General features: G+C 40.9%; 2 protein-coding genes across 4 annotated transcripts in view; one reads left to right on the top strand and one right to left on the bottom strand.

The window, feature by feature from the left end:
- Positions 1-7,339, bottom strand: part of ptcd3 (pentatricopeptide repeat domain 3) — a 36,963-nt gene extending 29,624 nt beyond the window's left edge. For all 3 annotated transcript variants that reach the window (XM_060927433.1, XM_060927432.1, XM_060927435.1), the window contains exons 1-2: positions 7,251-7,339; positions 4,049-4,101 (exon numbers count right to left, since the gene is read on the bottom strand). In XM_060927433.1, coding sequence (XP_060783416.1) covers positions 4,049-4,101; positions 7,251-7,339 — 142 coding nt within the window. The remainder of the gene's footprint in view (positions 1-4,048; positions 4,102-7,250) is intronic.
- A 263-nt stretch (positions 7,340-7,602) lies between these two features.
- polr1a (RNA polymerase I subunit A) overlaps positions 7,603-17,677 on the top strand; it is a 59,658-nt gene continuing 49,583 nt past the window's right edge. The window contains exons 1-2 of the mRNA XM_060927431.1: positions 7,603-7,797; positions 17,413-17,617. Of these exons, the coding sequence (XP_060783414.1) occupies positions 7,721-7,797; positions 17,413-17,617 (282 nt within the window). The 5' untranslated portion in view covers positions 7,603-7,720. The remainder of the gene's footprint in view (positions 7,798-17,412; positions 17,618-17,677) is intronic.

The raw sequence follows: 17,677 nt of genomic DNA, 5'->3' as shown, positions 1-17,677 counted from the left end.
TGATTTTAAATTTCATGACAACAACTCAAAAAAGTTGGGACAAGGCCATGTTTACCACTGTGAGACATCCCCTTTTCTCTTTACGACAGTCTGTAAACGTCTGGGGACTGAGGAGACAAGTTGCTCAAGTTTAGGGATAGGAATATTAACCCATTCATGTCTAATGTAGGATTCAGGGATGTGATTTGGGGCTGGTGAAATTATCTGAAAATTTTAGCCGGGGGTCTGGGGGCCACAGGCCCCCAGCTGGTCCAGGGCAGCGCCCTGTTGGGGGGACAAGGGGAAGCTCCTGGGTTCTGGGGTTTTCTGACTTAAAAATTGTACTAAAATGGCAAGCAAACACACAAGAAAAAAACTTGTCATGATTAACAAATTCAAGCCAATTTAATGGTCAACATGCAACTCTGAGCCCCTGTAGTAAATTCAATGATTCTTAACTGACAAAAAGCCAAAACATGAAACCTAAAAATGTCATTCTAAATTAAATCATCTGCGTTAGAATAAACAGAAAATTGTATAAGGAAAAACAAAATTTATACTTTCAATTACTGTAGAAGTTGAACATACCTAAATGTGCCTTTTCAAACAAACATGATGCAACATAAGAATTCATCCACAAGTCTTCAGGAACTCTCAAAGAAAAAAAGATGCTAGCATCCATGTCCAGTTCCAGCATATCAGTCACTTTTTTTCTGCAGTTTCTACTCTAGCAATGTCAACTTCATATACATAACTCTATAGTGTTCACTCACCAAAGGATAATCATAACTCCACAGTGTTCATTCACTTAAGGATATTCAAAACTACTGTGTTCACTCACTTAGGTTTCGTTTCTATCCCGGGCTCCAGCCCGACTTTGGACGCTCGTAGCTCGGGCAGGGGAGGTCCCAGCATCCCCAAACTTGACAGCCAGAGTCCTCTGCCCTCCCCCCAAAGAACCAGCACGGGCAGGGCGCCTCGGGACGTAATTCGCCCCGAGGCGAGCTGCGGCGCTCCGCTTAGGTTTCGTTTCTATCCCGGGCTCCAGCCCGACTTTACACGCTCGTAGCTCGGGCAGGGGAGGTCCCAGCTGCCCCAAACTTGACAGCCAGAGACCTCTGCCCTCTCCCCAAAGAACGAAATCGCTGAACAAATGTCTCACAGTCTTATGTCCAACGTCTGTAGCAACCTCTTTCTCCAACCATTCCCAGCGGAACTTGTTTTTCACTATTCTGTCGATTTCTTTAACTCGATTTGCATCTTTACGCTCGATCACGGAGGCTGCCATCTTTCAACTCTTTGTTTGAAGCGAGCTTACGTACAGCTATCTAACAAGCGCATTCATTGGTTGTTACAGAGCGATGGGCCAATCACGTACCTTGTTTCATCTCAATGACGGAAGTACTGAAAGTCGGAACGAATAGGATACGAATGCGGATTTTTGAGCAAAAAATCGGAAAAAATTTTTTTTTTCAAATTTTGAGGTGAAAAAAGCGAAATTCCGCGAATTGCCGGAAAAATCACATCCCTGAGGATTCTAGTTGCTCAACTGTCTTAGGTCTTTTTTGTCGTATCTTCTGTTTTATGATGCGCCAAATGTTTTCTATGGGTGAAAGATCTGGACTGCGGGCTGGCCAGTTCAGTACCCGGACCCTTCTGCTACGCAGCCATGATGCTGTAAATGATGCAGTATGTGGTTTGGCATTGTCATGTTGGAAAATGCAAGGTCTTCCCTGAAAGAGACGTCGTCTGGATGGGAGCATATGTTGCTCTAGAACCTGGATATACCTTTCAGCATTGATGGCGTCTTTCCAGATGTGTAAGCTGCCCATGCCACACGCACTAATGCAACCCCATACCATCAGAGATGCAGGCTTCTGAACTGAACGCCGATAACAACTTGGGTCGTCCTTCTCCTCTTTAGTCCGAATGACACGGCGTCCCTGATTTTCATAAAGAACTTCAAATTTTGATTCGTCTGACCACAGAACAGTTTTCCACTTTGCCACAGTCCATTTTAAATGAGCCTTGGCCCAGAGAAGACGTCTGTGCTTCTGGATCATGTTTAGATATGGCTTCTTCTTTGAACTATAGAGTTTTAGCTGGCAACGGCGGATGGCACGGTGAATTGTGTTCACAGATAATGTTCTCTGGAAATATTCCTGAGCCCATTTTATGATTTCCAATACAGAAGCATGCCTGTATGCGATGCAGTGCCGTCTAAGGGCCTGAAGATCACAGGCACCCAGTATGGTTTTCCGGCCTTGACCCTTACGCACAGAGATTCTTCCAGATTCTCTGAATCTTTTGATGATATTATGCACTGTAGATGATGATATGTTCAAACTCTTTGCAATTTTACACTGTCGAACTCCTTTCTGATATTGCTCCACTATTTGTCGGCGCAGAATTAGGGGGATTGGTGATCCTCTTCCCATCTTTACTTCTGAGAGCCGCTGCCACTCCAAGATGCTCTTTTTATACCCAGTCATGTTAATGACCTATTGCCAATTGACCTAATGAGTTGCAATTTGGTCCTCCAGCTGTTCCTTTTTTGTACCTTTAACTTTTCCAGCCTCTTATTGCCCCTGTCCCAACTTTTTTGAGATGTGTTGCTGTCATGAAATTTCAAATGAGCCAATATTTGGCATGAAATTTCAAAATGTCTCACTTTCGACATTTGATATGTTGTCTATGTTCTATTGTGAATACAATATCAGTTTTTGAGATTTGTAAATTATTGCATTCCGTTTTTATTTACAATTTGTACTTTGTCCCAACTTTTTTGGAATCGGGGTTGTAATTAAATTGGAAGTCTGTGATTTGAATTCAGTAGCTTTCGATCCACTATACAAAAATAATTGGGTGTCAGGGAAAATTCTTGTTATGACCACTTGAAAAATTGAAATTGCGAATGTCTCAGAATTTCAAGAAAATGCAAAAGCAACATTCCGTCTATTGCGGCCAGTCCCTATACCCTGGGAGGTCACGTTTTGTCAGTTGTGCCTTCCCAGAAGGATCTTGGGGTCACAATCCCGTGCAAGCTTACTTGGAGCTTGCACATTTCCATCACTGTCGCAAAGGCTAATCACAACCTTGGTTTTTTGCGTCATCATTGTAATAGCTTCATAGGGGCTGACCACAAGAAACTGCTTTACCTGTGTTTTGTGCATAGTAACCTTGGCTATGCTAGCGAAGTCTGGGCGCCCCAGTCATCCATTACTAATCTTAAGTTACTGGAGAGCGTCCAGAGGTGCGTAACCTGCTTCATCCTGGGGTGTCATCCCCACCATCAATTAAGGCTGGATTATAAAACGCGCTTACTCAAGCGCCAATTTCTTACTGGTTAGAATGTAGAGATCTTTGTTTTTTCTTTAAATGTCTAAACAAGCTAGTGAGCTTTCACAATAATAACCATTTTCTCTTATCAAGCGGCCGAACCAGAAGTGCATCTACAAATTTAAATCTCAAGCCTATGTGTTTTCGCACCTCACGGTTTAGAGACTCCTATTTTAACAGAATTGTACCAATCTGGAATAATCTCCCTCTCCCAATTAGACAATCTGGAAGCTACTTTCTTTTTAAAGACCGTGTTAGAATTCACTATCTTGAAAATTAAAATCTGTTTTTGACCCCCAGCGCATACACTCCTGGAAAACCGTATGCCCATACTGCAGATCAACACATAGAATGAACTGCTGCGCGTGAGTTGTGCTGTTTTGTTGTATTTTTTGTAGTGTAATATAATGTTTTTTTTCCTCTTCGTGTTTTGTAAATGGGGCTTACTTTATGGGACTTCGAGTCCGTTAGTTCGCCCCTCATCTACGCGCATATTTAAGTTCTGTTAGTTATTTATTGTATGTCTCTGTCTCTTGTTTTTATTATTGTATCATGTAAAGTGAGTAGATAAAATCCAATTAAAAAAAAACTCTGAAAGGCAGTCTACCTTTAATATGGTTCAGGATGGATCTTTATTTTAAAATTATGCTTTTTGAGGAAACTAAGAACAGGACTGCTATCACATAATACTCTGAAATGAAATGAAATGTCTGAAATCTCTCTGACTAACCTGACACTGCTGCTGCAGGTTCTTGGCAAACAGCAGGGCTGAGTCCAAAAGACCTATTCCAAAGACATAGAGAAGCAGTTTTGTGAGCTTGGTAAAATACTAGCGCATCTCAAAAAATTAGAATACCATGAAAAAGTTCCTTTTTTTTCATAATTTAATTCAAAAAGGTAAACTTTCATATATTCTATATTCATTACATGTAAAGTGAAATATTTAAAGCCTTTTTTGTTTTAAATTTTGATGATTATGGCTTATAGCTCATGAAAATCAGAAATCCAGTATCTCAAATTATTAGAATATTCCCTAAGATCAATCAAAAAAAGGATTTACAATACAGAAATGTCCAATTTCTGAAAAGTATATTCATTTATACACTCAATACTTGGTTGGGGCTCCTTTACCATGAATTACTGTATCAATGCGGTGTGGCATGGAGGTGATCAGTCTGTGGCACTGCTGAGGTGTTATTGAAGCCCAGGTTGCTTTGATAGTGGCCTTCAGCGTATCTGTATTTTTGGGTCGGGTGTTTCTCATCTTCCTCTTGACAATACCCCATAGATTCTCTCTGGGGTTCAGGTCAGGCAAGTTGGCTGGCCAATCAAACACAGTAATATCATGGTCAGCAAACCATTTGGTAGTAGTTTTGGCACTGTGGGTAGGTGCCAAGTCCTGCTGGAAAAGGAAATCAGCATCTCCAAAAAGCTCGTCAGCAGACGGAAGCATGAAGTGCTCTAAAATCTCCTGGTAGATGGCTGTGTTGACTTTGGACTTGATAAAATACAGTGGACCAACACCAGCAGATGACATGGCACCCCAAATCATCACAGACCGTGGAAACTTCACACTGGGCTTCAAACACCTTGGATTCTGTGCCTCTCCACTCTTCCTCCAGACTCTAGAACCGTCATTTCAAAATTAAATGCAAAATGTACTATCAGCTGAAAAGAGGACTTTGGACCACTGAGCAACAGTCCATTTCTTTCTCTCCTTAGCCCAGATAAGACACTTCTGACATTGTCTCTGGCTCAGGAGTAGCTTGATATTAGGAATGCGAAAGTTGTATCCGCTTTCTTGAAGATGTCTGTTCGTGATGGGTCTTGATACACTGACACCAGCCTCAGTCCACTCCTTGTGAAGCTCTCCCAAGTTCCTGAATCAACTTTTCTTGACAATCCTCTCAAGACTGCGGCCATCCCTGTTGCTTGTGCACCTTTTCCAGCCACCCTTTTCAGCAATGACCTTTTGTGGGTTACCCTCCTTGTGGAGGGCATCAGTGATCATCTTCTGGACAACAGTCAAGTCAGCAGTCTTCCCCATGATTGTGGTTGTGTGTACTTAACTGAACTAGACCGAGAGATACACTGTGTTCATGCTGTTTTACTCAAACTCGAAATGAAATATTCTAATATTTTGAGATGTTTTTTTTAATGTTTTTGTACTGTATGCCATACTGATTAAAATTAAAATAGAAAAATGCTTGAAACATTTTAGTTTATGTGTAATGAGTCTATAATATGGGTTGTTTTACAATCAGGGTACAAAGTTTGTGTCACAGGGGTCCAAAATTCAAATTGATTCAAACTGGTTCTTGTACCAGTTTTTAAGTGAAGGACAAGTTAAAGAACAGATTTCAGGTAATTTTTTGACATATGTGTATGGTAGTTTTGTGTAATCTGCTATAAGATAAAGAAGATTAAGTGTAGCTTTAAGCAGGGCTGGGAGAAACAAATGAAGTGATTCTCGGAGAGGACTTTTTTTTTTTGACAATTCAGAATCCACTACTTCCATAGTGCTTTTAAATATAAGGCTGTAAGCTTTGTGTTAGTTGTTTCTAATATTTATGTCCCAATATCTTGACCACATTTTAGGATGAAAATAATCATTTTAGATATGTTATTTTATATTGAAAAATTAGCCATCTCGGAGAGGACATTTTTTTGACGCAATTACATACTAATTTGATCAAAATAGTCTGAAAACTTACTGGCATTCAACATTAAAACTTAACTATGTTTCCAATGATACGGAACCAAATATTTGTTTTATGGTATAAAGAATGATTTAAGTGCATCCCTTCTGGAGCTACCTGTGGTCAAAAAAGCAGTTTTTCTAAATGACACGAGTAATTTTGCTAAATATGACATATATTGCCATACATTCACCAAAAATAACGTTATCACCACATTTTTTTTTGCATGGTAAATAGAGCTATCACAGGGCTACAATAAACAACCAAGTTTATTTAGTCAAGCCTTTTGATATTGAAGGTAATAAGGGTTAAATGTGATTTTTAACTCGCGTACCCTGATTGTAAAACAACCCCTATATAACATTTTCACTTTCTTAAATAACTAATGGAAAATATTGAACTTTTTCACAATATTCTAATTTTTTTTAGATGCACTAGTATATAGCAAATACACTACCGTTCAAAAGTTTGGGGTCACTTTGAAATGTCCTTATTTTTGAAAGAAAAGCACTGTTCTTTTCAATGAAGATCACTTTAAACTAATCAGAAATCCACTCTATACATTGCTAATGTGGTAAATGACTATTCTAGCTGCAAATGTCTGGTTTTTGGTGCAATATCTACATAGGTGTCTACAGTAGAGGCCCATTTCCAGCAACTCTCACTCCAGTGTTCTAATGGTACAATGTGTTTGCTCATTGCCTCAGAAGGCTAATGGATGATTAGAAAACCCTTGTACAATCATGTTAGCACAGCTGAAAACAGTTGAGCTCTTTAGAGAAGCTATAAAACTGACCTTCCTTTGAGCAGATGGAGTTTCTGGAGCATCACATTTGTGGGGTTGATTAAATGCTCAAAATGGCCAGAAAAATGTCTTGACTATATTTTCTATTCATTTTACAACTTATGGTGGTAAATAAAAGTGTGACTTTTCATGGAAAACACAAAATTGTCTGGGTGACCCCAAACTTTTGAATGGTAATGTACACACAGCTGAATTTATATATATATATAATATATATATATATATATATGGATCCCTTGTGTAAATACAGTGCACTCCATAGGGTTTAGACGTCACACATTTTGTACACTGTGGACCATCGAATACATGACCTCCGTCTTTACATTGACCATCAATGCATACAGCGCGCGACTGAAACAGCAGCGAAAAATTTAAAAAAAAAAGTTTAAAGAAGAAAATAAATGAATAAAAACATGCCGTCATTTTACCTCCGATGCCATGGTTCCTTTAAGGTTTTATTAAATAACCGGCTCGTCTTGCAAATTTGACGGCTGAGTTGTGCACAGGAGGCCGCCATCTTACCGTAAAATCCAAGTGCATTCTGGATAGGAATATACCACTTTAACAGTCGTGCAGGGTGAGAAGACTCGTTTCTTCTGCTGCATTTATTTCTTCTGTGATTATTCCACACAGAAATTCGACTTTTTTTATTGTATTTAGCTGCATTTTAAAAGATAATTAAATATTATACCTCGTGTAATAACCTCATTAAATCTCATCAGAAGTTTTGACTTCTCCCTCCTTTGCTTGTTTTTGGTTTAGTCCACGCGGACGCACGTGCTGGAGTTGCTGTGGTGTGTTCCAGTGAAACTGAAGCTAAGCTAACACGCGTCAGGATGCGGTTCAGCGAAGGTGTACAACTGTAAATTTATATTAAACATAAAAAGAAGAAGAAAAAATGCTTTTTTCTAAGGAAACACCATGGAGGCGGTTGGAAGGCATGTCATTCGGCATGTACTCCTCCGAGGAAATAAGGTAACAGTGTGGTGCGTTGACTTTATAAAGAACACCAAAACAACAAAAAATTACTAGCTCAGTCTGTAATGTGAGCTGTTCATACTAGTGCATCTCAAAAAATTAGAATATTGTGAAAAAGTTCAATATTCCCATCAGTTGTTTAAGAAAGTGAAAATGTTATATATTATAGACTCATTACACATAAACTAAAATGTTTCAAGCATTTTTCTATTTTAATCAGTATGGCATACAGTACAAAAACATAAAAAGCCCATCTCAAAATATTAGAATATTTCATTTCGAGTTTGAGTAAAACAGTATGAACACAGTGTATCTCTCGGTCTAGTTCAGTACACACAACCACAATCATGGGGAAGACTGCTGACTTGACTGTTGTCCAGAAGATGATCACTGATGCCCTCCACAAGGAGGGTAAGCCACAAAAGGTCATTGCTGAAAAGGGTGGCTGGAAAAGGTGCACAAGCAACAGGGATGGCCGCAGTCTTGAGAGGATTGTCAAGAAAAGTTGATTCAGGAACTTGGGAGAGCTTCACAAGGAGTGGACTGAGGCTGGTGTCAGTGTATCAAGACCCATCATGAACAGACATCTTCAAGAAAGCGGATACAACTTCTGCATTCCTAATATCAAGCTACTCCTGAGCCAGAGACAATGTCAGAAGTGTCTTATCTGGGCTAAGGAGAGAAAGAAATGGACTGTTGCTCAGTGGTCCAAAGTCCTCTTTTCAGATGAAAGTACATTTTGCATTTAATTTTGAAATGACGGTTCTAGAGTCTGGAGGAAGAGTGGGGAGGCACAGAATCCAAGGTGTTTGAAGCCCAGTGTAAAGTTTCCACAGTCTGTGATGATTTGGGGTGCCATGTCATCTGCTGATGTTGGTCCACTGTGTTTTATCAAGTCCAAAGTCAACACAGCCATCTACCAGGAGATTTTAGAGCACTTCATGCTTCCATCTGCTGACGAGCTTTTTGGAGATGCTGATTTCCTTTTCCAGCAGGACTTAGCACCTACCCACAGTGCCAAAACTACTACCAAATGGTTTGCTGACCATGATATTACTGTGTTTGATTGGCCAGCCAACTTGCCTGACCTGAACCCCATAGAGAATCTATGGGGTATTGTCAAGAGGAAGATGAGAAACACCCGACCCAAAAATACAGATACGCTGAAGGCCACTATCAAAGCAACCTGGGCTTCAATAACACCTCAGCAGTGCCACAGACTGATCACCTCCATGCCACACTGCATTGATACAGTAATTCATGGTAAAGGAGCCCCAACCAAGTATTGAGTGTATAAATGAATATACTTTTCAGAAGTTGGACATTTCTGTATTGTAAATCCTTTTTTTGATTGATCTTAGGGAATATTCTAATAATTTGAGATACTGGATTTCTGCTTTTCATGAGCTATAAGCCATAATCATCAAAATTAAAACAAAAAAGGCTTTAAATATTTCACTTTATATGTAATGAATATAGAATATATGAAAGTTTACCTTTTTGAATTAAATTATGAAAAAAAGGAACTTTTTCATGGTATTCTAATTTTTTGAGATGCACTAGTACTGTAGGACTGTCTCTAAAAACTGCATTACTGTTATGATGCATTGTTTTAATTTAGGTTTGTATTATGCTGTATAATGTTATATAGATAATTGATACTTTCGCATAATAACCTGAGTCTACATTATTAAGCTGTTATATGGGAAGAACCCAGTAGCTGCTCGTTAGTATGTACTGTAGTAGTAACATAGAGCAGTGACAATAATCGTTTAATCAGTATATTGTGGTATTTGCAATTTTGTTATCGTGAACATTTGGAGTTGTTAGAGATGAAATCTGTTGCATTCAGAAGCTGGGATATTAACATCTGAAGTCCTTCTTTTCAACAAATATGAAGGAGCATATATCTACATTTGTCCCTGACAAAGGTCTTGCAGTATCAGAATTTTTTTTTAATTAAACTCTTAGAGAAGCTATGGTCCTCATCTAAAACCAACCAATAATAGGATTAGGTGAATCCTTAGACACAGGATTACATAAAATGAGTGTGGTAGTGGTAATGGACAGAATAAAACACTGGGATTACTATATGCTCACTTAAAAAAGTTTCTGCTTTCTGAGACCAGATCACATTGATTGTTGACGTAAACAGAACTTTGTCATTTAATCGCAGGCTATCGTTAGTGAAGAAGAAGACAGCTTTATTTGTCACATGTACATTCAAGCACGGGCGGCACGGTGGTGTAGTGGTTAGCGCTGTCGCCTCACAGCAAGAAGGTCCGGGTTCGAGCCCCGTGGCCGGCGAGGGCCTTTCTGTGCAGAGTTTGCATGTTCTCCCCGTGTCCGCGTGGGTTTCCTCCGGGTGCTCCGGTTTCCCCCACAGTCCAAAGACATGCAGGTTAGGTTAACTGGTGACTCTAAATTGACCGTAGGTGTGAATGTGAGTGTGAATGGTTGTCTGTGTCTATGTGTCAGCCCTGTGATGACCTGGCGACTTGTCCAGGGTGTACCCCGCCTTTCGCCCGTAGTCAGCTGGGATAGGCTCCAGCTTGCCTGCGACCCTGTAGAACAGGATAAAGCGGCTAGAGATAATGAGATGAGATGAGATGAGATGAGACATTCAAGCACAGTGAAATTCCTCCTCTGCATTTAACCCATCTGAAGCAGTGAATGCACAACAATGAGCGAATGAGCACACATACATACCCAGAGCAGTGGGCAGCTATGCTACAGCTACCCGAGGAGCAGTTGGTGGTTAGGTGCCTTGCTCAAGGGCAGTTCAGCCCAACCTTCAGGGTGCTCCATGTTCACCTAACTGCATGTCTTTGGACTGTGGGGGAAACAGGAGCACCCGGAGGAAACCCGCGCAGACACAGGGAGAACATGCAAACTCCATACAGAGAGGCCCCTGTCGACCACTGGGTTCAAACCCAGAACCTTCTTGCTGTGAGGTGACAGTGCTAACCACAGCACCACTGTGCCACTCTCATTGTGGGTGATGTCCAGCTTTCATGCGTGAGCGACCCTTTGGGCCCGAGGCTGCTTCTCTAACCTTCAGGCCATGGCTGCCCCAGTGGGTCTTCATCATATAATCTGATCAATGCTCAAAAAAACTCATGTCCGATCATCCCAGACGACTAAAGTCTGTGCAAGGACAAGTAAAACTTTAATGGTAATCGTCCAATCGGACAACAAAAGTTAGTGCTGGCAACACAGGCACACAGGCGCTAAGAGAGCAGGAAACCAGTCTAAAGTAGCTCATCTCGTTTCACGGGAAATGCGTTAAAAAGTTTTTTTCATCAACACGACAATATATACAAGTACAAAAATATTTTGAGGAAATCATTCAGATTTCCTTGTTTTTGGTTATAATTCATCAAAGTATACGTGTGTTAGAGTGTACTGGAAAAGCTCGGCTCAGAGGGGTCCCTGTAATGATGTTAATTATACCAATTGGCTAAGGGCGACGAGGGTCAAAGACATCATGTGCCAGCAGTGCAGTTGAAGCGGGCAGGTGTCAAACTTGGAACTTTTATATCACGATTGGAGTTAATAATAAACGATATCACTGAGTAATGTTCCTTACCTCTAACCAGTATATATATTACGATTTTTAAATTGTTTTTGATGGTTTCATTTATTTCGTAATGATGTAATTTTTATTTTCTAAATATGTATCAACATACCACCATTGTGGCACGGGAGCCTGTGATTAGTGGACAGCCAACAAAGGGTGTCACCCATTGGTTGTAAATCGTAACATAAAAATCGTAAACACATACAGGACCCGCTGATTGGCTGTTCACATACTGAAGCCAAGCGGAGATGTCCGGCATCTGTTGCTGTTGTCCGAAGAAAACTACAGCTAAAAAGTTCTACTACCGGATTACTTGGACAGTCTTAGTCAGAAAGAAGCGAAGGATAGATATACACGGAAATTAGAGTTTATTAGCGGTTCTGATCCGTGCAAAATTCGTCGAAATGACTGGAGTGACGGTGCAGATTTATGGCCTAGCGTTAGCATTAGCTACATGTTGGAATATACATTCTTTTTCCCAAAAAGTCCCAACACGAAAGAACAGTTTAAAAAAACTACAGAAGCAAGAAAACCTTCTTTGTGTAAAGCAGGGGTCACCAAACTTTTTTCTCTGGGGGCCACATTGTCGTTCCTGACTGTGATGGGGACCGGGGTCGGGTCAGCTACATAACATAGAATTGTATGACCCAGACAAATATGACCACCAGCAGGCCTCATTGTGTAGTAGAGATTACTAGCCTGGCATAGCCATCCCCACTACTATATCCCCACTACTATATCCCCACTACTATACCCACACTACTATATCCCCAGTACTATATCCCCACTACTATATCCCCACTACTATACCCACACTACTATATCCCCACTACTATGGACCCTTTTCACGTGACGTCACGACAAATGCGGCCGCCATTTTGGACATGTACTACCAGTAGTTTACCACAGCCAGCACTGAGGAACGGCAGCAAAGAAAGTGTTTACTTTCAGCAAGACTTCCATCATGCCACTATATTGTTGTGCACCTGGATGTAGTAACCATCAACAAACAAGGCAAGGGTTATCATTTTATCAGATCCCGACGGAGAAGATGGATAGCGGCCATTAACAGATTGGCAGCCCTCGGCATACCAACGCTTGTGTAGTGACCACTTTGTTGGAGGTAAAACGAATAAAATTAGCCAGAAAAGGCATTACATTGCTGTTAACATTCTGTGGCGGCGAGTGTGTAACCAAATAGGCTAAAATAACCCATTGTAACCTCTTTGTTCTTCTGTAGTAGCTATTAGCTAACGACATTAGCTAGCGTTGTGTTCCTTTGCTGTTGGTAGACTGTAGGACAGATCAGAGGCAGTGTCCTACAAACAGCGCTTAATTTGAGGGGGAGCAAGCCAGAGCGCGCTCCGGAACCTCGGGCGTTGGCTCCGGCAGCTATTTACACTGGATCCGGTGATCCGACACCTCTTTTGACTATGTAACAAAAAAAAAAAACCAAATAATTAAATAAAAAAATGCAAGTTTATTTAGTGTTAATGTCTGATTTTGATATCTGTCTTGTTGGTGATTTCTCTCATGAAACGACATCCACAAAATATCTGCAGATGAACTTAATTTGCAGTGTTATTACAAAACATGCCCAGAAGCGCAGTGCAGCGCCGCGCCCCCTCCCCCCTCTTTTTTTCCGCACCGGAGCCGCTCATCCTCTGCGCTCCGGGACCTCCCACTTTACAAATTAAGCACTGCCTACAAATAAGTGTTCAAAACAAGAGGAACATGTATTTGTCTCTTAAATCCAGGCCGTTCCCTGTAATCTGTAACAACGGTTGGAGAAAGTAATGGCAAATAGTGAGTGCACAAACCATAGAAGGTAAACTGTACACAGCGCCAGGGCAGTGTGATGGTATGTCTACTTTTAGATTGTGTTAGCTTATCAATGAACACACTCGTCACTCGACGAGTTTCACGTCTTTACGACGGATACTTAAATGTGTGTTGGGTATTATTGTTGCAGTCTAAGCAGTCATTGTAGCAGCTAGATGAGCAAGAACCGAAAGGGTCTGTGCCATAAACCGTTATTTCTGTACGGCGTTGCTAATGTGTTGTTACTGTTGTTATTTCTCCCTCTGCTCGCCCTGTAAATGCCCTACGTTGCTGGATAGCGAAGGTGTTTTCTGCATCTCGCTCCTTTTTCTTGTATGTTCTCCGTTTGTCGCCTTCCTCGCATTCAAACCAATTCGAGCCGAAGTCCGCTACATGTCCAAAATGGTGGTCACGTTTACGAAGGTCACGTGACTGAAAAGGGTCTATACCCACACTACTATATCCCCACTACTATATCTACACTACTATATCAACACTTGATTCCTGGCACATATTTATCTTTACTAGTGGTTTCCAAAAGTAGTAATTGAGTCTTCACACTTTGTTTTAATTTGAAATACCACAGATATTCCATTTATTTATTTTCTAATAAAAATAACATCAAAGCTGTCAAGGTAAGAAACATCTGCCTAGTTGAGGTGATTGACACTGGCAAAGGTGAGTGGAAAATTATAAATTGTAGGTAGGCCTGTTGATATTAATAATATTAATAATAATTTTGTGCAGCACTTAATAAAGGTCAAATAAATAGGCCTATAAAATAAATACATTTAAAAAAACAGTGAAATTATAATAATATGATCAATAGATCACAACTGCTGTGATCGTGTCCTGCACGTCATTGCTCTCATCCATGGCCAAAGCAAAAAACTCGAATTCTGACGCTCTCTCATTCAGCTGGTCATACACGTTGTCCCCCAAATCTTTGGTTCGCCTGGTCATAGCAGGTGCGGGGAGACTCACCGCGTTGAGCGCATCCTTCTTGTCGGGACACGCCTCCTCGGCCACAGCAAGCATGCATACTTTAACAAAGTCCCCATCAGTAAACGGCTTTCCATGGGTAGCTAGTAGGTGAGCTACCTTATAGCTAGCTCGGACAGCAGCCTGGTTGATCTGGGTTTGGCGAAGGAATCCATTCTGTTGTGCAGCCAGTCCGCATTTCATCCTCCGAATCCTCTCTTCTCTTGTTTGCCCTCGCAAACTAGCATACTCTTTGTGGCGGATTTCGTAGTGACGACGCAGATTATATTCTTTGAAAACCGACACACTTTCTTTACATACAAGACAAACTGCACGGTCCTTACACTGAATGAAAAAATAATCGGTGGTCCACTGTTCTTTAAAAACTCTGCACTCTCTGTCAGCTTTTCGCTGACCGCAAGCCATTTTGCTGTCCTGAACACTGACAGTTCTCTGCACGTGCGCGGCCTGTCACTGCTTGATAAAGCATATGACGAAAATTCAGAAAATATGAATAGTTCATTTTATAACTAAATATCAATTTTAATTGATAAAATCAACAAAATACAAGATGCAGACATGTTATTATTTGCCAAAAAGCAATTTAAAAAAAATAGGCCATGACCACTTTTGGGGATTGCCTCATAGGGCCGGTTCAAGTGGTGGGGGGCAGAGGGGCTGGGGGGCCGGTCAAAGGGGGGTGGCGGGCCGGAGTCAGCCCGCGGGCCGCAGTTTGATGATCCCTGGTGTAAAGATTTCTTCCCGACATCAGCTTTTGGGAACAGAATGTTATGAAAGCCAAAGCATTTACTCTCAAAGAACTTTGACTTGAACTGTAGGCTAGATCTTATTCCCACTCATCCATGTCTCATCAACCCCAAGGACATTTAGTTACACAGCTATCTGCATTCTGTCATTTATACAGTGATGCTTATTATTGTTAAAACAATATCTGAAGTGTTATTATTTGTAAAATAACAAAATATCTTGCTCTAGACTTTCAAACAATATGGTAAGATTTTATTTTAATTTTGTCTAATAGTGGATGGTACAATAATTACAAACACTAACAGAATCAGCACATTCCCATTGTAGCTGTAGTTATATAGTAACTATAATCACCCTTCTAAGAATAATTTAAATAAATTTAATGTTCAGTTCCCTTTTCATTTATTCTCGATTCAAAGGCACAATTGAGTCACACAGGTTGATAAGTGTGTAACGGACAATAACCATTTTATCCAAAATAGTTTTTTCCTGCCTTAGTCGATTTATTTCCATTTTACATGCGTGCAGCTATTGTAAAGTTCAGTGCGTTTGTGTAGAACCAGGGCTGCGAAAAATCCGCGGAATTCCGCGAATTTGGCCGCCAAAAATATCATTTTAGTCAATCATCTAATTTTGCAATAAAAATTGGGGGGGGGGGGGTAGGTAGGTTTCTTTTGCGACAATGACAGACCGGTTTACGGCATTTGCGCCATGCTTACAAACCACGGCACGAATCTTGTGCTCTTTAAACACGCTTTCGATATCAACGGTTTTGAAAAGGAGAATTTCGTGGTATGTCCGTGTCACGGAGGGACATCGTTCAGAGAGAGGACGGTGAGACCAACGATGTCAAAAACATTTGCCAAGGAAAACGGCATCAAAAATCCATGGAATTGGCGATGGCTGGATTTTAAAGTCGGTAGTGAATGAGCACATACGGAAGATAAAAGAACCGGGGAAAGCTTGCAGCATCTTGTGCCATCAGGATGTGAAGTACGGTTCTGGTGGAAGAACGCGTTTGGTTGACCATGTTAAAGGGAAAAAAGCATGTGGAATTGGTGAAATTGAAGCTGTTGAACTATAGATTACCAGGTAGACCATCTTGTTCACATTTATATATTCAATTTATTATAATAATAATAATAATAATAAACAGTTCAAATTAAATGGCATGGTTGAGAAAATATTTGCTTTCAGGAGATGCTTCAAATCTATCAATATACACAAAATCTGTTCAGCTTCTGGGGCCCTGTGGGCCCCAGGCCCCCGGCTCCTGGGGGACTGCTCCCCCCAGACCCCCTGCTAAAATTGTTTCCTCGGATTTTGTCATTTCTGTTTCACAGCCCTGTGTAGAACTCTCTCAAACTGCAGGTTCATTTCTGCACTCTGGTTCCACGGTGACATTTTGCACAGGACTGTGTTCCTTTGATAACAGAAACAAAGCTCCAGCATTATTATTATACTCTTTCAAAACTCTACAGCTTAATATACCCTAAATTATTAATTCCTCTGCTACTAGAACTTTTCTTTCTGAATGTGTCTGCATATATTAATGTTATGGTTTTGTGGATTTATGATAATTATGCTGCTTCACGGGCAGCACAGTGGTGTAGTGGTTAGCGCTGTCGCCTCACAGCAAGAAGGTCCGGGTTCGAGCCCTGTGGCCGGCGAGGGCCTTTCTGTGCAGAGTTTGCATGTTCTCCCCGTGTCCGCGTGGGTTTCCTCCGGGTGCTCCGGTTTCCCCCACAGTCCAAAGATATGCAGGTTAGGTTAACTGGTGACTCTAAATTGACCGTAGGTGTGAATGTGAGTGTGAATGGTTGTCTGTGTATATGTGTCAGCCCTGTGATGACCTGGCGACTTGTCCAGGGTGTACCCCGCCTTTTGCCCGTAGTCAGCTGGATAGGCTCCAGCTTGCCTGCGACCCTGTAGAACAGGATAAAGCGGCTAGAGATAATGAGATGAGATGAGATGCTACTTCACCTAAAAAAAAAAAATCAACTGCATTCTGTCCTCTCCAAAATAAAATAAAGCTCTGGGCAAGTGGAATTGTTTTTCAGGCAATTATGTTTTGGATGCTGCTTGCTCATTGGGCAAGTAAGGCTGGGAGGTTTTTTAAAGGACTGCTGATGTGGAGAACACATGTTATTGCAGCGTCTGTTCTAGGATTCTGCCAAGTTTTTATCAGGATCATCTTGTACAGTGGAACCAGTAATGATCTGGAAGACTGTTGCAATCACTAAGTGTAAAATCAAGAGTCTTTGTGTTGACCAAAGTTGAAGAAGCATGTCTGATCATCTTCCAAATGAAAGTAGAATAAGAACTGTTGCTGTGACTAAATGATAATATTTTAGTAAAATATTTTTAAAAATCTGAACAAAACTGTGATTTCATAAATCATGGCTAAAAGGTAGTCAGTTGTAATGATGCATTATGATGTGTTGTTTTTCTTCCCCCCAAAGGAAATTGAGTGTCAAAGGTGTCACTAATCCTCTGTTCCTGGACAATGTTGGTAACCCTGCTCCTAACGGACTCTATGATCTGTCCCTGGGTCCATCTGACCTGAAAGAAATCTGCACAACCTGCATGCAGGACTTCAACAACTGCCCAGGCCACTTCGGTCATGTCGACTTGCACCTGCCTGTCTACAACCCTTTCTTATTTGATGTAAGAGTTTGACATTTTCTGCTCTGTGTAATTCAAGGGTTTTCTGTCTTTCTGCACTCT

The sequence above is a fragment of the Neoarius graeffei genome, chromosome 8 (assembly GCF_027579695.1).
Source record: "Neoarius graeffei isolate fNeoGra1 chromosome 8, fNeoGra1.pri, whole genome shotgun sequence".
NCBI lineage: Eukaryota > Metazoa > Chordata > Actinopteri > Siluriformes > Ariidae > Neoarius > Neoarius graeffei.
The sequence above is the reverse complement of the archived record's forward strand: the minus strand, read 5'-3'. Positions and strand labels throughout refer to the sequence as shown.